Genomic DNA, 22,662 nt, shown 5'->3' with positions numbered 1-22,662 from the left:
AAAACAAGAGCTTTGCATAATGCACACTAGAACCTGAATTCAACCTAACAGAGCAGGCCCAACTGTGCATTGAAAAGTGAGACATCCGGTTATCATTCATCCAAGAACAAGTCTGTAACTGCAGCAGTTTAAAAATCCCAAAATTCAGACAAGATTCACAAAAACAGTGCAATACTGCCTCTACGTGTTCATAGCAGTAGTAACAATGACACTTAAAAAATCTAAACTGGTAAAGACTTCTGTGGATGACTGAAAAGCTATAAATTGCTTACAAGTGAACTATTGCATATGAATCACCCGCACATAAGTGTAAATAAGCACAGGCTTCAATTTCCACATTCAAGAACAGAAAGGATAAATTTAAGACAATGGCTTTATTCAGTATTACTGTATTTTTTTCTTCTCAAAACAGATCTCAATATCATATGAAGATATCATAAAATAACCTACGACAAGCATGTTAACTGTCCATGAGTTCTGGGGGTCGGTATTTAACCTTTTCTGTCTTGGGTTTCTTTAGGTTTATATTTATCTCAAGTAGAGGATTGCTATTGGCAGAAAATTTTATAACACACTTCAAAAACTCTTAGATTATTTCTATTACTATTTAACTGATTTATGTGTTAGAGACAATTAACTTTTTGGGGAAAATAAGAGAGAGGGAGGGCAGAGAACTCAATTCTGGCCCAGGAATAATTCATAAGCAAGTCACTGGGATGTGGTTGACAGGACATTAAAGACTCTCAACAAAAGTCTTGTTATAAAAATACAATTAAGATGAAATCATGTATACTCTTTAGGTAAAGTGTGTATATCCATGTATGTGTGTAAACTTATAAGTGTATACTTACAAAAAAAACTTTAACACAAATTATTGCAATTAATTTTAAAATAAAAGTGTATAATAAAGGAGGGCTGGGAAATGGCTTAGCAGTTAAGAACATGTACTGCTCTGGTAGAAGACCCGAGTTTGGGTTTCAGCACTCATTCTTATTATTTGTTGGCTCACAACAGCCTGTAACTCTAATTCCAGGAGATCCAATACCTCTGGACTCTGTGGAGAACTGCATGCACGTTCTCGTTCTCTCTCTCTCTCTCTCTCTCTCTCTCTCTCTCTCTCTCTCTCTCTCTCTCTCTCTCTCCCTCCCTCCCTCCCTCCCTCCCTCCCTCCCTCCCTCCCTCCCTCTCTTCTTTCCTCCCTCCCTCCTTTCCTCCCCCCTTCTCCTTCTCACTCTCAAATAAATACTTTTAAGTGCATTATAAAATAGTCTGGGGGTTGGAGAGATGGCTCAGTGGTTAAGAGCATGGGCTGCTCTTCCAGAACACCTGGGTTCAATTCCTAGCTCCCATACGACAGTTCACAAATGTCTATAATCCAGCTCTAAGCGATTTGACACCCTCACACAGACATACATGCAGGCAAAATACCAATAGGCATAAAATAAAAATAAAAGAATCTGCTGACATATTGTATTTTGGCACAATCCAAATACAAATGCACTCTTAACTACAACAATGTCTGGTCTATTTAATACCTATTTGATGAATGAATGAAATCATGTACCTATGGGGTTTGTTCTTGTTTTGAGTCAAGGTCCCACTATGCTGCCCAGCACATACATCTTCCGTTCTTAGTCTTCCAAGTGCTGGCATACAGGCATGTACATCATGTCCAGCTTGTTATTCTGGGTTTTTTGACATATGACTACAGGATGAGAACAGGAGATATATCTCTCAAGACAGGAAGGCATCAGTGGTCTCCTTATAGAAAGCTGCTCTGTCTTATCCATCTTTACAATGCTAGCAAAATACACAAAGAACAGAAATCTGTAATGGAAGGTTAAAGCTAAATTAGCTGATCTTATTTTAATGTACACAGACCTTCAAATGTGATTGGGGTTCTTTCCCATGATTTAATGTATATTAATCACTGATGAAAAGTGATACTTAAACTCCAAACTATCATTATATTACAATGACCTACCTATAACTAGATTAATAAAATTTAGGTTATTTATCTATGTAATGCGTGCTTTAAATATACACATGTATCTATCTGTACATGAACTTAAGATAAAGCTTGGATAACCCTGACATTTCCAAGTGCATTCCATTTTAAATGTAAATGATAGCTATAAACCTTATAATTCTACTGACTTAGCTTTTTAATTCTGAAAACAACTAAATTCTTATATGTACATTCTGGATTTTAGAAAAGTAATATGGTACATATATTACATATTACAAAAATTCCTAGCATATTACATTAGTATTTCTGCAGCAAAATAAATAATCATTTAGTTAAGTATTAAAGGAAGCCATCATGTGTGAGCTTTAAGTTAAGTCTTTTAAATCTTAATTTCCAGGGCTTGTGTGATTTCTGGTGTACAGGCAAGGGACTGTGTAGATTTATTTCAAAGTATTTACTTTGCCAGGAACTTCCTTCCAAGTTTATTTTTAGTATATTTTTCATCTGCTGCTTACTCTACAAGTCTTACTAGTCAATTTGTTTCTTAAAGTGTAAGTTGCAAATATAAGTAGCCCTGCCTTTTGATACTAAGGCTACTAACCATTTGTACAGCTTGCTATGGGTGACAGGAAATGATTCAGTGTTTCCTCAATGAGGTTGTAGATTTGCTATCATGTGCTAATTTAATTTGCTTTATGTTTAGATTTAACAATGGAAGCAAAACCCAATGTTAGTAAAATCCAATGACAAAAATGTCTAGAAAGCAATGTCATAATTATATAACTATGAACATTCCATGTGAAGAATATAAAGGATGGCCTGTTTTATATACAGGTTCATTCAAAGTTCTCAACTCTGTTCCATGTACTCAGTATCTTTTGGTGAGCATTAATATCAAACCAATGGGAAGGTAAAAGTGATTGTATAATGGAAACCCCAGCCTCCGGTGAAAAGGTTGACTAATGAGTAAGTCTCATGCATAGCAGTGGTTGTTACCCTGGCGACTGACCACCTGCCAGAACTACAGAACTCCTAGTTGTAAGACAAGTTATTAAACATTCCTGCGCCTCAGATCTCTCACACATGTCTTCATGAGGTTATCTTCAGTATTTGATAGGAATCCTCGGAGTGGTTGTCTCATCTGCACACCCAGTTAGACGACACTTCCATTACCTCATGTTACTGTCATCACAACATGAGCATCTCCACGAGCATTTCTGGCCTCCTGAAACTAGAATCTAAGCTCCATCAGAGCACAGCATTTTTCTCTCTAGTCAGTTTACTGCAAAGGCTAGAGAAAAGCTCGCTCTCAACTTGGTCCAGGCTCTCTGTGCCAGTGGATAACCTGCAGCAGCAGGATTAACGTGAGGAAACAAGACACAGGCATGAGCAACAGGCCTGTTCCCTGGCTGGCCAGCTGCTTAGCAAACACCATGCTTGAAGCAAAACTACTCTCAAGTCTTCGTAACCATTGAGGGCCCCTCTTTGTACAGAGGCCCATTTAGGCATTTTTTCCTCTTGTATTACAATGGCTTGAGGTTTTACCACAGATGCAAGATGCTTAAAGGATTGCATGTTTTTGTTTTTGCATAACCCTGTATAGGAGTTTCTATTTATAGCCAGTGCCTTGCATGTTACAGAGAGTACAGACTCTCCAGGAAACCTTGAGTTCTACTTTGTTTACTCCTGTCTATACATGAGGCATGCAAAGTTCTCAGGAATAAACAGAGTGACAGGATTTTAAATTGCATAGTGTTACATGGTAACCAACTGGTGGCCTTAAGAGGACATAGAGGACCTGCAAATGTCAACCCTTCTGACGTTCCAGTGGAGCTGTGTGCAGAGGGTCTCTTGGGAAGCAATGTCTCTACTCCTCACTCTAAAGCTCTCTCCAGATCAGCTCCCACAACACTCATCTTCCTCTTCTAAGTGTTAGGCTTTTTTTCTCTTTTAGCCTTTACTGACACGCTCAAGTCCTTGTGCCTCCTAAATGACTCTCAAAAGTACTCCTAGATGACTATACTACATATTTTGTTTCCTTCGCTTTCGAAATTGGTAAGTAGTAATTACTTTTAAAATTAAGTGTCAAACTGTATCTGAGTTTGGTTAAATTTAGAAAATGAAATATTCAAAATCACAGCTGCACAGTCATTTTAAAACAAGTAAACAAAAACATGCTATGCTCTAACAGCACAAAAACTCTTAGAAGGAATTTTCAACTTTAACAGCTATTTCAACAAACCAGTCATACAAATATTTAAACCAACTTTCTCCTGCATTATCACTTGCAACATAGAAAGTACTGGAGTCAGCCTCTGTGGTCTAACAGTTGACAGCCTAACCGAAGCCACCAAAGTTTCTACAAAGCAGTCACACAGCACCACAGAGACTCCCAAACCATGTCAAGGGCAAAGGGAACTCAGCAAGTGCAGTAGGCTGAGGGGATGGGTGAGGACCACTAAGGCAGAAGCCAGTGCCTGGAGGAAGGATTAACCATCCAGGCAGGCTCCACTGTGAGGTCTTCGAAGGACCTGGAGATAAAGACCCACAGATAACACAAGAGGCTGATGTGTTTAAAGGTTTTCCTATCTCTCTGTTAAAGAGCTATCCACGCATATCTATATATTCAGCTGAAGGTTTCTAGAAACAGATGTTGAGTGAAATCTGATTTGCCTATCAAGGTATCCTAGATGAGAAGACTTGCTAAAAGCTATGAGGAATGAAAGTTAATCATGGCAAGAATGGAATTCATAAGAGAGGGAAAGCAAGGTAAGCCTAGAAAGTGGCTAATTGGCAAAGCTATGACAAAAATGTTCGACCTAAGTAACACTGTACAAGAAACAGGCAAGTATCTCTGGCAGCTGCTGCTGTGAGCATGAGAAGGACTCTGAAGCAGAGATTATTAATAGCAGTACACTTTGGGAGAGGCTGCCATTAATACTGTAAAAATACCTCACTAAAATCCAGAAGTGTAAGAGTATAATGTGACATAAAAACCAAGGCATCTATCAGAAGACCAGTAATAAAAAGAAGACATTGAATCAGAAATACATTTTTAAAAAATCACACGTGGGCAATCTATTTGTACAAAAACATAGAACATAGTTTAAAAGGTATGAGAAGAGTAGAAAATCTTACAGTTGGAAATAATACAGGTGACAAGTCTATGGTAAATGTCCTTTTCCACATTAAAGAAAAGGATCACTGTGAACAAATAATTTTGCATTTATTTTCACGTTTTCTTCATAAAGAAATAATGATACATACTTAGTTGAAATTCCAGGACAGATATTACCTAGGCAAATGTCCATAACATGTTTTAGTAAGAATAAATAGGCTTGGGATTATCTTTGTATTTTAATAATGTTAGAAAGCCCCTGTGGTATTTTTATAATTGGTACAATTTTCTGGAAAGTGACTTAAAAATTGTGTGTGTGTGTGTGTGTGTGTGTGTGTGTGTGTGTGTGTGTGTATGTGTATGTGTGTGGGGGGGGGCAAAGCATGTCACTATTTAAATTAACAGTTGTACAAGTGTCGTGTACTTAGCACACTTATGGCACATTCATGTGGCAGATGAGACACATTCCAGAACTTAGAGAAATACTAGCAACACAGTAAGAATGGGTACAACTGTCAATTTGGTTTAAAAATAATTAAATATTTAAAACTATTGTTTTGGTTGTTTCTGAGCAGTAAAATTACTAACAATTTAGGAAGTAAAGAAAAATCTTTGGCATATAATAAGCATGTCCTATTTTTTAGATGTAAGAGGTATTAAATATTAGAGGAAAATAAAATGTCATTACATAAGTTAGCCAATTCAGATAATTTGGGGAGATACTACATTTCTAAATTCAGTATGGTAGTACATTATACATTTGCTTTACTAAGAAAGGCTGTCATGATCGTGGCATACTCTTTAGGAGCATGCAAAATCTCTATACACATGAAGATTTTACTACAAAAGGGATAATTAGAGGCGTTCTTCCTAAAACAAAAAACAGTACAACTGCTTAATAATTATGGCAGACTTTTGCTGAAAAATTCTAACTGGGTGGTCTAAAGTCCACTAGTAGAACATGAATAAAATGACATACAGCCTAAACTAATGAGTCTTTGCATACAGAACAAGCTATTAAGTTATGTCTGCCATTCACCACAAAAACTAGGAGAGTTCTCTTGGTTAAGTCTCCATTCCCTTATCTACTGACTGGAGAAATATCTTGGTTTACAGTATGTAACTTGCATTTAAGTCATTTAAGGACTGAAGGCTCAAAAGACAAGAGCACTACGTAGACTACACATTGGGCTCTGTAAAATCAAGCATGGTTGGTATATAATCCTGGTACTAGGAAGGCTGAAGCAGGAGAATCTCTAGTTTCAGGCCAACCTGAACTACACAGTAAGACTGTCTCAAGAAACAAACACAAATGAATAACAGAAACGGACCTACGAGTCCTTTCCCACACTCATGCCCGCCTGTCACCAAGCTCTACCCAACTCAGTTGTCCATGCTGCTAAATGAAGCCTGTGCTACACACACCCAAAACCTACAAGCCACGCTGAGGGCGTTTTCTGGCCATAAACTAGCACAACCAGGTGCATAACACTTTTATCTAAGCCAAGTGGTGGTGCACACCTTTAATCCCAACACTCAGGAGTCAGAGGCAGGAGGATCTCTCTGAGTTCGAGAACAGATTGGTCTCCAGAGTGAGTTACACAGAGAAACCCTGTCTCAGAAATAAATAAATAAATAAATAAATAAATAAATAAATAAAAATAAAAATTAAAAAAAAACCCTATCTATATCAACAACTACATATCATCCCAAAATTTCTGACAAAATAGTAACAATGAAGAATAAAACTACAAGAACAGTCTAGACATTTAAGTGTTCCAAAGCTGAAATGAGTACATGAGATTTAAACACTGAGTGGTTTTCTTCAAAGATACTCACTGTAAAATTTACCAATATTTCTCTTAGTTAAAAAAAAAAAAACTGCATCTTTGTGTTAGATATCCTCAAAATGTAGAAAAAATAGTATATTGGGATTTCAGAAATATATTACTATCATAATTAAAAGCATTCCAATTTCAAAGGAAAAATAAAGTTATACAATTATTTCTATTCTTCTAAAAGATAATCAAGGCTTATTCCTAAACTTCTGTGATACTAAGAATTGCCTATAGAGCTTACCTTTGAAAGAATTTTTTAAAATGTGTGTGTGTGTGTGTGTGTGTGTGTGTGTGTGTGTAGCTGGGGAGAGTGTATGCATGTGAGTGCAGGTGCCTGAGAAGTCTAGAAGAGGGTGTCAGGATCTCCTGGAGCAGGAACTATAGGTGAGCTATGAGCCACCTAATGTGCTGGGAACCAAACTTCTATAAGAGCAGTATGCACTATTAACTATAAGAGCCTTCTATAAGAGCAGTATGCACTATTAACAACTGAGCCATATTCCAGGCCCCCGCAGAGTTGGTTTTTTTTAACAAATAGTCTAGCTGATGGGTTCATTGATGCTAAAGTATTTTAACTCAATAGTTACAGATTAGTACCTAGTTTGTTATTTACTTACTGCTACATTAAAAAAAATTTAATGCTTACATACTCCAGGTGAGAGCTTAGAAAAACTAATGAATTAGACTACCCACATTAATATGATACTTGATAATAAGTTAAACACATTTTCTAAAGAGGGAAGAGGGAGAGAGGTTGAAACTGTAGCTATGGTTATGGCTTTAAAGATTTTTTCACAATTTTCATACTGTCATTGTTTTCAATTTCGTTCAAAACACTAGCCCTACAAACATGAACTGACTCAGCATCTATGAAAGGGATATCATGTTCTCCAAAACATCTGGCATAAAATATAATCAACTCTATGGCACTTCAGAAGAATTCTCTCATAAACAAAATACACTTAAAATATCTGCCATAGCTGTACCAGGGGAAAGTCAGTAAGCTAATGAAGATACTGTAAGTCCACTGAAAGGAAGCGGATGTGGAGAGAAGGTCTCAGAACGCTGGTGTTTCCAGGAGGCAAAGCCAATGGGTCATGGAGCACTCAATGATGAACAGGCACACAAAAACTAAATGACTGATTTTCTTTATAAATTAAACCTTTTCAAACCTTTAGACATTTTTTACTTCTAATTTTCTAGTTCAATTTTTATTTTCATACTTAGTTTGATCATGGTATTGCAGCTGCATGGCTATAATTTAGCATAGTAACCTAGAAAGTCAGAGGAGGGACATCAGAAAACCTCCAGGAAAGCCTCAAGGTCCTTCTTCCCATAGGAGCAGCTTCCGAACAAATGCACTGTGACAGAAAGTCTCCCACCTACCAAAACTCTCTAAGTTTGTTACAAAGTAAGAACAAGATAAAATTAACTTGGTTATCAATATTTTAAATATTTACTGTAAAAGGGTTTCATGTTTTATACGTTTGTTAAGTTTTGTCTTTTGAACTTATTTGTGCTGGTATTTTTTTTTTTACAGAAGGACTACATTATTTTCCGAATGCCTTTACAGCTGTCAAAGGCCTCTTGTAAAACACGCAGATTCGAGCAGTGACCTCACTCCACAGAAGCTCTCCAACTGACAGGTGAAGATGGGAATCAGAAGATGGAAGAACCAGGAAAGAAAGGGAGAAGAGGAGAAACAGGACAAGAGAGGTACTGGGATTCTGTTTCCAACTTTTAAAATACACAATTTTCACTTCGTTTTCCAACATGGCTGCCACTTACTTTGGACAGAAGTTGAAATCACTCAGAAGGAACTAGGCAATTAGAAAAAAAATTATTACAAAGCCTACTTCAATCTCAGTAAAAAGAAGAGTCTCTTTACAGAGACAAACTATTTTTTTTAATGTTATGGGTTGGTTATTCTACTTGTCTCCTTCAGTTTAAAAAAAATAACTATAAGAGATCTAAGACACTAACAACATTGATTAAACAAGTTCTCATTTGTTTCCAAGGAGACTGTATGTGCGTGTATGCGTGCATGTGTTCATATACAAACAAACATGCGTTAGGGCCTAATGTGCTCAGGATCATAAACGTATTTAGATCTATAAATACATCACTCTAGTAAATAAGTAAAAATGCTAACACCAGCTAAGTCAGAAGAAACACATATTGCTAATACTAACAGCTTCAGTAGGTCATACTGAAAAACATCCAATGGATCTTGAGTTAATTATACATTAACACTAGTTCGCAAAATGCAAGTTAGTTTGGGATGTCTATATATAAACTGGATCACACAGCAGCATGCTACTTCTGTTTCAGCAAAAAAGTGACATCTCTCTTAATTTATTAAGTTTTAATTCATGAAACAGCTTTTAAAAATAACCCAGTGTTAAGGGCCAAAGACCTCTAAGGACCTGGAGTGCTCTTTGAACTAGATGCTGTATTTCCCACATGGAAGGAACACAACAGCAGCAGCTTTTGACTTCCCAGCAAAACAAAAGCTTCAAAATTGAGTTTGTAATATTTAGCTACATATCTCAAGACATATCTTTTTCATATTTACCAGTTTGAAATAAGTTTAGAGGAGTTTAGTCTCAGGAAAAAATAAATGAGACAGAAGACACAGTGGGTAAGCCTGCCAGGCTCCAGGTCATCTGTAGAGCTGGTGCTGTGTGCGTTTTCCCTGGCTACACAATGCACCGCTAGCTTTCCTCACAAACACACATGTAACCCAGACCCTGCTTCACTAGAAGAAAAACAAGCATTGAAAGAAACATTCTTGCTTTCCCAAAGTGACTGACTTACCCGTCTTCGACAAAAGGGCAGGCCCTGGGCAATGATGCTAATGCTAAAGATCTTCATCACAGTCTGATGTGGCAGAGGTTCTTTTGAGGTTTTAAGATCAACAGGAACCAAGCCATGGTTCACAGGAGCTTTTCCCGGCTTTGACATTTTAAACTCCTCTTGGTTGATGAATACTCTCTACATGTAACACAGGCACATTACTACAGCACTAGTCACCAAATCAAAAGACATCTATAGTAGTTTTAAAGGGCCGAGAACCCAAGGCCTGCTGCTGCTTTTGTCTTTCAACCTTCTCTTTGCGAGTGTCCTGACCTGTCTGAGGCTTGGTGAAGTGCAAACTGTCCTAGAATAGCCAGGAATTAGAAACTCCTCAAGTGAGCGCTCCTGTTCCTGCCAGTCAAACAGCTGGTGAGCTCCCACAGCCAGTGAGTGTCCAACAGGAGCAGAGCAGGGCTGGGCTGCAGGGTCCTGGGAATACTTCAACTAAATAACCAAGGTGCTCCATAGAAAGCGAAAAGTAAGATTTTCTTTACAAAATTCAAAACACACACAACTCTATTTTCTCTTATTGAGTCTTCCTTTCTCAAATGTCACCATAAATATCTGAAGAATGCTTTGAGTTGCTTCAAATTTAAGGGGTGCTTCCACATGTTAAAAACAACATGCTTGGTCAACCTCATCTGTATTAGCAGGTGCTCTTTTCAAGTGTCTGTCATGTGCTTTTTTCCCTTTCTACACAAACCATTCTTTATCTCTTGCTCACCAAGACAGTAAACACACCCTACCTCTCTCTAGCTATTAATAACCCTGAATCATTCTAAAGGAGATTATCGATCTCACCTTCTCTGTAATTCTGGAAAACTCCCTGATTCTATTATAATAGCCCTAGGACTAACTGAGGCACATACACTGTTTATGATTTATAGAATAACCTATGATAGAGAGTGATTGTGGTCACACACCACTTCTCCACAGGGACATGCTCGAAGAAACGCACGGCAGCGTGCACACAGCATCGTGTACACTGACACAAATTCAGTGACTGAAACACTGGAGGGCGTGTGGAAATTCCTAGTGCTTAATTTCTCCAACGTATCAGTTAGACAAATCTTCCCAAACCACGGAAAAGGACTGGGCTGTACAATTCCAAAGAACTTTCAATAGCTCCCTAATGCCCAAGGTAAACTTTAGAGGCAAAGACTACCTCAAAGCATTCCCAAACCAATCTCTGCAGCATAATCTCAGATGCGTCCTTAAACTAACCACTTAGGTTGACCTCAGACCTGCTATGCAGCCAAGAATGACCTTGACTCCTGATCCTCCTGCCTGTAACTCCCAAGTGCTAGAATTAGAGGGTGAGCCACCTTGTCCGATTTCTTTTCCCCCTCCCACTGTGGAAAGATTAATCTTACTCTATAAGGAACAGACTGATAAAAAGACAGTTTTATAAATATTCCTAGCCCTATCCTGATGTATCTTCTTAAACCAGATCGGTTTCTCTCTAATATCAAAATATGAAATGTAGTTTTAAATGCTGGCAGTACGCAGGAAAATTGGAATATGGTGGACATCACTGTAAGTGCTATGAAAAATGGTATGACAGTTCCCCAAACCTATATGCAAAGCCACCACGTCACTCAGCATTTCCACTGCCAGATACACACCCAAGACTAAAAAGGAGGAACCTGGCTAGAAGTACCATTATTCACAACAATCCCAAAGTGTAAATAACCCAAGTAAACAAAGTGCTACACTCATACAATTGAACGCTGTTTGGTCTTCACAAAGAAAATTCCAGCCTCACTACACTGATGAAAATTGAGGCTGTCATGTTAAGTGAAACAAGCACATTACATAGAGACATATGTAGCATGACTCCATTTGGATTTTGTTTAGTTGGGCTTTTTTGTTTGTTTGTTTGTTTGTTTTGTTTTCCCCCGGAGCTGAGGACCGAACCCAGGGCCTTGCACTTGCCAGGCAAACGCTCTACCACTGAGCTAAATCCCCAACCAGCATGACTCCATTTATACCAAATACTTAGGCAGTATGTAGGGAAAGTTCAATTTAGAGACAGAAAGCAGAAGAGTGGTCTCAAGGACATGGCAATAAATGTGTTTAACACTGTACAGAGTTTCAGCCAGAAAAAAATGAGAGAGATGCAGAGAGGGAAAGTTACGCATAACTGTTATACAATATTGTGAATGTATTTAATGGCACTGATTATACATGAACAAACGTTACATTTTATGCTATAGGTATTCAACAGCAATAAATTTACAAAGTAAAGGAGAACAGACACATACACCACAAGTCCTTCACGCTGGGACTGGAGACTTGGCTCCACAGACACAGAGTTCTTGCTATGCGAGCATGAGGACCTGACTATGAAGCTTTGCATGCACCCACATAGAAAGTTGGATGTGGCCCCATGGGTCTGCAACTCCAGTGCTGTGCAGGGGAGGGGACAGAGACAGGGATTTCTGGGGACTGTGAGGCTTCAGTCTAGCTCCAGGTTCAATGAGAGGATGTCTCAGGTAATAATACAGCAAGGAGTGATTGCATAGGACACCTAATGTCGCGCTCTGTCCTACAGAGGATGAGACTACACAGCACAGACACACACACACACACACACACACACACACACACACACACACACACACACACACACACATTGTGTCTACTTTTATAAAATAGCTTATGATGGACAATGATCACAGTCACATGTTCTCTCTCTCTCTCTCTCTCTCTCTCTCTCTCTCTCTCTCTCTCTCTCTCTCTCTCTCTCTCTCAACAAGGACAAGCTCTAAGAAACACATGGTAGTGTGTGCTTGGCATCAATCCCCAACAAAGATCCAGAGTCAGGACAGAGAAAAGACAGCACAGGGACACTGGACATCTATGAACTGTCAGGTTGGAGGAAAGTTAAAACAGATAACTTAGACCACCATGTCTATGGTCCCAGCAGCTTCTCAAGACCCTCAGAAAGAAAAAAAAAAGCTACAATCTCCCAGTCTTAGCATTAACTCTGATACTCACTTTACTCTCTCGAGTAAGACTGGTATTTCTGTTCATATTATATAACCCTCACTCATATTTTGTCTGTCTCCTTAGAACATCCCTTTTGCTAATGTATCCCCAGATAGAATCACTACTTATTTTGCTAATATTACAATTTTATACAAACTAAGATCTTTATTTTCAAAACAATTTGTTTCAGTGATAATCTCTGAAAACAATTAGCCCTTCTAATTTCTTTTTGAACAACACAGAAGACATCATTTAAACTAAATGACACTTCAATCCTAAAAATAGAGAGCAGTTTATTCTGTAAGTTTAGCAATCATCCTGCATAAAAAACATATCAAGCAGGTCAGTTGTGATTTTACTTTTACTTAAAGCACTGGTTAATTCAATAGCAGCACAGCAAACATCGTCTGCACTCACATTTACAACTAAAGGCCCCAGAGCCCGGCAAAGCCACGCCTTTACACGTGTGCACGTTAAGATCTGGAGCCCCAGATCCCTCCCATCATGCAATCTTAAAGTCTGATGGAGGCGGGAAGACTTGGAGTTTAAAGGAACTGGAACTGTGAAAAACTTCAAATGAACATCAAATTTCCTCCCTTGGTTCCTAAAGAACTAAACAATTAGGAAGGAAAACTAGACTTTTCATATTCCCATGATTGTTTGATACCAGAAAAACCCAGGAGAGAAAATGAACACTGCTGTGTATCAGAAACTACAGTTTCAGAAGCACCACGTGGTAGCATTCTCAACTCTTACTTGAGTCGGTCAACAGCTGCCCTCAACTGGATTGTACAGAGCACTGCAACTCCAACAAACCTAACACTAAATGGAAGGGTGCCTAGCCAAGCCTCTAGAAAGATAATGCACTTTAGTGATGATCAATGCGGGGTGTTAACTTACAAGTGTCTGTGCTTTGAGGAACTCTTACTTCTGAAGCTATGTTCTCAATCTAGAATGTAAATGTGCAAAATAACAGACCTTTCAACTACATAAGAAAACCCCAGTCAACAAAGGACACCAAGGGACAATGTGTCCGTCATCTCAACTGCTAACTAACACACTAAGCTGGAGCCAGTTCCATGTGCTCCACAGTCAATGAAGGACGTTGTGAACAGTGTATATGGCACCTCACCTGGAACACAGTAAGTGTTTTAAAGGGTCTCCTTACAAAGCCCAGGCTAGCCTCAAATTCCTGGGCTAAAGAAATCTTCTCTCAAAGGATCCTCCTGCCTCAGCTTCTAAGTAGCGAGGCCTGCATGCATGTGCCACTGCACTAGCTCTAAGAAACTGATTTAGTATCATGGGTTTTCACATTTTTTCCTACAGAGAGAATATTAACACATGCCATTGAATCGTAGTGTTATTCAATGCTTCTGTGAATTCAAGCCAAAAAATGACTTAATTCTTAATGAAATAGAAAATTCTAGATACTTAAAATCAATAGCACTAACTAGAGTAAAATAAGTCAGAATAACTATCCTTCCAATAGACAACAAAGTATTGTCAACCATACTCTGGAATTTGTAGACGTTACTGTCTGTGTTGAATCAATTTTCAATCTTTCATAGCATAGCACCAAAGAGGAAAGACTGTTACACTATTGTTCACTAAGCAATTAATGCATGAAGATGAAGAGTCTAAAACAAACAGGAAGCAGTCATGAACCAAGAAGTTCTCTGCTTACATTAATAATACCTCAACTGTAGAAAAAGACATTCAGTATAAAATGAAAACTTAACTTTTTGGTGTACCCCCATACACTCTTAGTATTCATAAAATGAAATTGGATGGAAGAATTGTTTTTTATAAAAAGTTGAAGTCCCATGCAGAATTATTTCCACAGAAGTTCAACACAGCATTTAAATGCTCCAAGTACACATCATAAAGTTTACAATTTCCAGTTACAGATACTGGGGCATCACAGCATGTGAACATTACTAGTGGGTCACAATGTATTATTGAGTTTCCCTGATAAGTTTTGTTATCTAGACACAAAGGACAACCCCTAATCCCTAACCACATAAGCAGATAGTAGCTTGGGTTCTGAAACAGCAGACAGTTTATACAAATAGACATGGCTGCTACACATTCAAAAACTGAAAGCTGTACATATGTGTATACACACACACATAACACACTCACACACAGAATATTTTTAAACAAAAAAATCCCAGAATACTGGGTTGTATAAGGTATTATAGCTATTGTGATTTATATACTCAAGGAGGTTGCTCCAAATTCCACTGGAAATTCCCAGTTATATCTAAGTGATTTGCTGTGGGATGGTCTGTATGTCAAATTACTCTGATTGGTCAATAAATAAAACACTGATTGGCCAGTGGCTAGGCAGGTAGTATAGGCGGGACTAACAGAGAGGAGAAAAGAAAGAACAGGAAGGCGGAAGGAGACACTGCCAGCCGCTGCCATGACAAGAAGCATGTGAAGACAAGGGTAAGCCACGAGCCACATTGCAAGGTATAGATTTATGGAGATGGGTTAATTTAAGCTATAAGAACAGTTAGCAAGAAGCCTGCCACGGCCATACAGTTTATAAACAATATAAGTCTCTGTGTTTACTTGGTCGGGTCTGAGCGGCTGTGGGACTGGCGGGTGATAGAGATTTGTCCTGACTGTGGGCAAGGCAGGAAAACTCTAGCTACAAATGACGCCCAACGTGTTGGCAAGAGTTTTCACCTAAAACCTGAGAAAAAAGATTCTAAAATGGAGCTAAAAACAGTTTCTAGTTGTTTCTCTCAAGTTAGTGGCAGCCTGCGTGTTTGAGCTACTATGGCGGGTTTCTGGCGTGTGCGCTCGACCTGCAGTTTGGCAGGAATGAGGCCTCTGCAAGTGGCACATTAAGCTGCGTGGTGGATTTAGCCTTTGTTAGTACAAAACAAAAAGAGGTTTCTGGGCTACACGCTGCTTTGATAGAAGCATTGACCCACTATTTCTGAGAGTTGATGGCTCTCAGAGCTGGCGGAAAATGTACCACCATACCACCGCCATGTTGGGAAGATGAAGTGGGTGGAGCCAGCAGCCACAGTGCCTTTTCAGTCTTAGAATGGTGCAGTTTAAAGCAATAGGCTCAAGGTAATATAAAAAATAAGCCACATAACGATGGCTACCACAAAGAGAATCTGGATTATGTTCTCTTTGATATTCGTAACTGAAGAAAAACATTTGATTGCAAAAGCTGTTGAGTTATGCCAAAATGTATACTTTAAAGGAACCTTGACTTCAAATTTTGGATGTAAGAATATGTTACTTTGGAAAAGAGGCTCTGCTTTTGTTTCCACAGAAGGCCAGAGGCTACGGATTTGTTTCAGATTAAGATATATTCAGGTTTGACCAGCCAAGACCCCCTGAAAAGTCCACACCAAGGCCCAGATGATCCAACATCCAGAACCGTTTCAAGGCAACTGGGTCAGAGGATACACCCTCATGGACTACCCCATAATCCTAAAATTTTCTTTGTGTCCCCATACACAAAGATATAGCGCCACCCCTCCAGCAGGAAGTAGTAAGAGAAGCTACGTCCAAATTCCCAAATTATATGTAATTTTACTACATTAAGGTTAAAACCTTCCTTTAAAAAAAAAAAAAGAAAAAAAGAAAAGGGGAAGTGCTGTGGGATGGTCTGTATGTCAAATTATTCTGATTGGTCAATAAATAAAACACTGATTGGCCAGTGGCTAGGCAGGAAGTATAGGCGGGACTAACAGAAAAGAAAGAATTTGTCCTGACTGTGGGCAAGGCAGGAAAACTCTAGCTACAGTGATTGGCTGAAAATAAGTTATAAATTAAAAGTAAAATGCCAAAAAGTTCACCAAAATGATCAGTTTAACGGTGACAAAAACCACACCATTGGACATCCTTTTAAAGTTAGTATCTATTAACTTACTTACAGCTAAACTATTCTTTGAACTGTTCTCCCAATTAACATCCTCTAGATCAGCAAGTGGGTCACGACGCCTTTGAAGGGGGTAGAATGACCCTTTCACAGGGGTCGCCAAAGATCATCAGAAAACACAGATATTTACATTACAATTCATAACAGTAGCAGTTACAGTTATGAAGTAACAACAAAAAAATATAATTTTATGGTTGGGGGTCAGCACAACAAGAGGAACTGTATTAAAGGGCCACAGCATTTGGAAGGCTGAGAATCACTGTCTAGGCTGAATTATCTAAAGTGGGAGGGCAGCTGTGCAGCACACATAGAATACTGGTTGAATTTTAAATTCTAGCTTCACAGTCACCATGAACTGGGAACCTTGGGCTGGCTGCTTACCCGACACTTCAGATTCCCAATGAGGAGAGTGGGACAGAAGACAGAAAGTGAAAACTTGGTAATCTGGAGTGTATATGGTAGCTTTATTGGTCTTATGCAGATTATCAATTTAGTGAGCCTTCTTTTACTACAAGTTAGTGACTAGTAAAGTTACCTTTACAAAGTATATCCAAGGCCAGCAACATGGCTTAGTGGAGAAAGGTGCTTACTGCCAAGCCTGAGACCTGGACTTGATCCCCAGGACCCAAATGTTAGGAGAGAACCAACTCCTATAGACTGTCCTCTGACCGTGTCTACTCGCCTCCCTCCCAATAAATGAATTTTAAAAAATTTAAATCTTTAAAATACAATGCATCTGAATAAAGCTCACTGCTTCAATCCATTTGTGTACTCTTCAAAAGCAGGCAGCTGTGACTGTGTGGTAGACAGTGCAGTTGAGCTGTATACAAAGACAGTATTTTAACTGGAAAGAAGTTACAGACACAATGAAAAATGTTTACAAATGGACCAAAAGATGAAATTCAAGAAATCAACAGTACAATAAATTACCTATTTTATTTCTTCTCCTATCTACCACAGTGACCTAGGCAGTGACACACAAGGCATACAGACATATGATATGATTTGCTCTTTTAATGTAAGCTTTGGATTTCAATCCTACATTGAATCTAAGAACTGTTAACGTCACAACACATTTTTCATTCTTTTATCAGGTATTTAAAGAAACACTTGAGATTAAAAACTAAAGTTCAACTTTCAGATGATGTTTTCTAAGTATCTCAGCAATGCCCTGTATGAAGTCCTCTATGTCTACAACATAATTTACCTCATGATTAAGTTTAACTCTTATGTTCTGTGCTGGGTTACCCCAGCTGTTAAACTGGCCTTACACAGCTGCTCACCAAGAATTCAGCCAATGATTAATATAGCTGTACCTTTAAGTCAACTATGACAAAAATGGCATTGTAATTACAGGTATTTCAATCATGCAAGAATCCTAATCTCACATGATGACAGGGAGAGGCTGAAACAACTTCATCTTCCAGTTTTCAAAATCAATGTAAAAATCTAAAGTCTGTCATTTAAATTACTTTTATAAGCAAGCTTAAGCATAAATAACTCAACTTTTCAGCTAAAATATTACCTATAAATCATTTACTTCTGCAAAAGTCCTAGACTGTTTGCAGGCCAGGAAGTCACACTATTCTGTGCCTGCAGAAAGTGTGTGTGTGTGTGTGTGTGTGTGTGTGTGTGTGTGTGTGTGTGTGGTGTGTGCTTGTGTGTACACCTTTAAAACATAAATAAAAGAATTTAAGTATTTACTCTAAATGAAATAGTTTAAATATACAATAAAGCTAGAGAAAATAATTAATTTAGGGTTTCATTCCTGGATGAACTGATAGTCTCATAAATCTCAACATTAATTTTATAGCAGACATCTGAGTTTTCATTTCTTCAATAAATAAAACACTAATTAGCTATCAAAAAGATAAATTAACTCAATTTCTGTGATCCCTCAGTGCGCTAGTGTAGAAAGATCCTGGAAGTCAAGAGGAAGAAGTCAGAGGCTATGGAAACACAGCTTGGCTGGGGAAGTGTTTGCTATGCACACATGAGCACCCAGAAGTCAAGCCCCAGCTGCCATGTTTACATTTATAAAGAAGGTGGGCATCTAAAATCCAGTGCCCAACAGGAGAGAGAAGGATCCCAAGGCTGGCTGGCTAGCCAGCCTAGCAAAGTCCAGGTTCAGTGAGACACCTGCCATCCATCTCCAGCCTCTACATATGAAAAGGCAAGTAGGATGGAGAGCATAGATAATACAATATCCTACAGCATACATAGTCCTAAAGACGGTCACTATGGGCGTTCCCGCCTTCACACTCTGCAGGAGGACCCTAACACTTTACTCTGAAAGGTAGCGGCCACATCCTCTTCACTTAAAAAACTTACCAGACTTTTCTGTTCTTGAAACATCTTTAAACATTCTGTCCTTTAGAACATCCTGTGACAGTCTAGGATGTCATAAAAAAGATTCAGCTTGCTTTTCACACTGATGTGCTGTGCCCAAGTAACCCGAGATCACAGAATAAAGTCCAAGGTAGCTTAGGTAAGAAGAATATACATGGATTAAGGCCTGAGACTGAATGATGGGAAGAATACATTTCAGCCTCTAGGGGACTCAGACCACGGCTTCACCTCTAGCTCCACTATGACTTGTACAAACAGACTGAATGTGTAATGTGCCAGTGGATAAAAACATAAACAAAAACAAAGGGCACCAAGTATACAGCTCCATTATGATATGGTATCTACCCAGTCTACACTGTGATATGGTACCTACACAGTCTATACTGTGATATGGTATCTACACAGCCTTCACTGTGATATGAAATCTACACAGTCTACTCTGTGATATGGTATCTAAACTGTGATATGGACCTATACAGTCTATACTGTGATATGGTACCTACACAGCCTTCACTGTGATATGGTACCTACACAGTCTACTCTGTGATATGATATCTACACAGTCTACACCGTGATATGGAATCTACAGTCTACACTGTGATATGGTATCTACACAGTCTACACTGTGATATGGTATCTACACAGCCTTCACTGTGATATGGTATCTACACAGTCTACACTGTGATATGATATCTACACAGCCTTCACTGATATGGTATCCACACAGCCTTCACTGTGATATGATATCTACACAGTCTACACTGTGATATGGTATCTACACAGTCTTCACTGTGATATGGTATCTACACAGTCTACACTGTGATATGGTATCTACACAGTCTTCACTGTGATATGGTATCTACACAGTCTTCACTGTGATATGGTATCTACACAGTCTACACTGTGATATGGTATCTACACAGTCTACACTGTGATATGATATCTACACAGCCTTCACTGTGATATGATATCTACACAGTCTACACTGTGATATGGTATCTACACAGTCTTCACTGTGATATGGTATCTACACAGTCTTCACTGTGATATGGTATCTACACAGCCTACACTGTGTATGGTATCTACACAGTCTATACTGTGATATGGTATCCACACAGTCTTCACTGTGATATGTGGTATCTACACAGTCTTCACTGTGATATGGCATCTACAGTCTACTCTGTGATATGGTATCTACACAGTCTACACCGTGATATGGAATCTACACAGTCTACACTGTGATATGGTATCTACACAGTCTACACTGTGATATGGTATCTACACAGCCTTCACTGTGATATGGTATCTACACAGTCTACACTGTGATATGGTATCTACACAGTCTACACTGTGATATGGTATCCACACAGCCTTCACTGTGATATGATATCTACACAGTCTACACTGTGATATGGTATCTACACAGTCTTCATTGTGATATGGTATCTACACAGTCTTCACTGTGATATGGTATCTACACAGTCTTCACTGTGATATGGTATCTACACAGTCTTCACTGTGATATGGTACCTACACAGTCTACACTGTGATATGGTATCTACACAGCCTTCACTGTGATATGGTATATACACAGTCTTTCCAACGAGTGTTAATTTGAAATTTTAACAAGAGTGGAAAGGAAAAATGGCTGTCCAAAATGAAAGGATGACTTGCTATTCTGAGAGTAAAAAATATTTTGGTAACAGTTTCCCACTTTGATAATATCTACTGAAAATGACCCATTTAGCAAGTCTCTGGCTATTTTCAAAATAAAACTTTAGAAAATGTTATATAATACTTAGGCTTGGATTTCTTGTGAGCCAGTTTAATATAAGAAAAAGAAAAGAATATGAACTCAATTCCTCATCACCACACTTATATCTTTATTTCATGAACACTCAAAAGACCAGAGTAGTAGACAGGTAAAAATAAAGAAAAGAAGTCAGTTTTAGGACCTGGAAATCCTAATTCAAAGGAGTAACTGACTATGTCACGTAAGCAGAAGCTCCTAGAAAACCCGCATACCCTACAGTTTCAATGGAATGTGCAAATGCAGTATTTTTATCTGTAAATTTTCCAAATATCTTAAATGTTAAAACATTTTATGAGACAACAGTTTGCAATCTCTGTTATTTCTGTCTGGAATAAAGAATCACAAAACAGTTTAAAAGAGGTAAAAATACTCTTTTAAACTAAGTAAAAAAATAAGTTCTCCTTCCTTTTTAACCTAAGTCTCCCTGCCCCAGACAGGGTCTCACTCTGCAGCCCTCAAGAGCCTGGAAGGTGGGTAAACAAGGCTGGTCTCAAACTCACAGAGAATGCCTGCCTGCCTCTGGTACAGTGAAGTCCTGGGATTAGAGATGCACACCACAGCAGACCAGTTTTTCCCCTAGCAGTAACAGAATAAAGCAAGACTCCTCAAAACTAACTTTAGCTGATAAACACTACAGACATACCTCAGCTACTCAAAACTGTCACTCATTATACCCTAAGATAGATGCCAACACACTGGCAAACTCTAAGGAATTCCTTGTTGAAAATTCAGAGTATAATGTAGACAAGCAGAACCAACACATACAGTGATGAGTAACTCCAAGTGTCCCCAAACTCAATGGCACCTTCCTCACAGTCCAGTCTTCACTGGCTCTTCTTTCGACAACCAGAAGCCCAGATATTTAAAGCATTTTGAAAGTAGAACATCTCCTAAAAGGAGCTTCTATTTGCAAAGCAAAAGTCATTTTAGTGACTATATTAGCAAGGACCATCTGACAGAAGGGCAAGGCACATCTGTCTAAAGTAGACTCTTTTCTGGGGAAAATATATTTAAAACACTGTTAAGATTTTTAAACCTGGTGGTCACTGAAAACAAATATTCCTCTCTCTGCTCCTATTTCATAGTGAAAGGTTAAGCTCCTAGCAGCTTGCTTTCCTAATTATGGCACTTACTGTTAGGCGCAAGCCAGTTAGGACTCTAGGCCGGACAGCCAGTGAGTACACCACAAGTTTACAAAGGGTATTCTTCCAAATGCACCCCAAGTACAGGTAATTTAACCTGTCTGCAGCTACTGTTGCCTCTGTCTACAATCGCATCTTCAGTGTGAACATCTAGGCATTCTCTCTAGCTCAAAGCAGGAACCAGACCTGCAGATGTAGCAAATGGGCCCTTCCTTCAGTTACTCCACTCACTGTCCTACAACACACAATCATCTCAAGAAGATGCCCTTTCATCTCTTCTGATCATTTTCATTTAGCCCCAAGTTTATCAATATTTTCTTTTAAGTTCTTTTCCAAACTCCTTCTTCTAGTTTCAACATTAAGCAATTAATTATAGAAAATGTACTTCATAGTTAGGGCTAACTAAACTTAAATAGCCTACAGTTCAACTCACATTAAATGCCACGATCATTTGGGCAGAAGTCAGTGGAACAGTTTCAACTCACAAATCTTAGAAACTAAAAATGTTTTGCATGACACGACACACCATCAAGCTAGCTTTAGCACAAACTTGTAACTTTAAAATAACTGACATTATGAAATATAATAAGCTGATACCTACTGAAGACTCACTCCCCATCCTTGTCCTGGCTACCTTTCAGACCACACTGAACCCTCTCAGTAACACTGTGACAGG

The 22,662-nt window shown here is 38.7% G+C and overlaps 1 protein-coding gene across 7 annotated transcripts in view; it reads right to left on the bottom strand.

Annotated features, from left to right (window-relative positions):
- Positions 1–22,662, bottom strand: part of Fbxw7 (F-box and WD repeat domain containing 7) — a 173,696-nt gene that overhangs the window by 43,563 nt on the left and 107,471 nt on the right. Inside the window, exon 1 of one of the 7 annotated variants that reach the window (XM_076574334.1) lies at positions 9,743–10,763. The exons of the other annotated variants lie outside the window; for them this stretch is intronic. Within the exon in view, the coding sequence (XP_076430449.1) occupies positions 9,743–9,889 (147 nt within the window). The 5' untranslated portion in view covers positions 9,890–10,763. Of the gene's footprint in view, positions 1–9,742; positions 10,764–22,662 lie in introns of those variants that run through there. 7 annotated transcript variants of the gene reach the window in all.

This window comes from Peromyscus maniculatus, chromosome 6 (genome assembly GCF_049852395.1).
Source record: "Peromyscus maniculatus bairdii isolate BWxNUB_F1_BW_parent chromosome 6, HU_Pman_BW_mat_3.1, whole genome shotgun sequence".
Lineage (NCBI taxonomy): Eukaryota > Metazoa > Chordata > Mammalia > Rodentia > Cricetidae > Peromyscus > Peromyscus maniculatus.
Note: the sequence above shows the minus strand (reverse complement) of the source record. Positions and strands in the feature narration are given on the sequence as shown.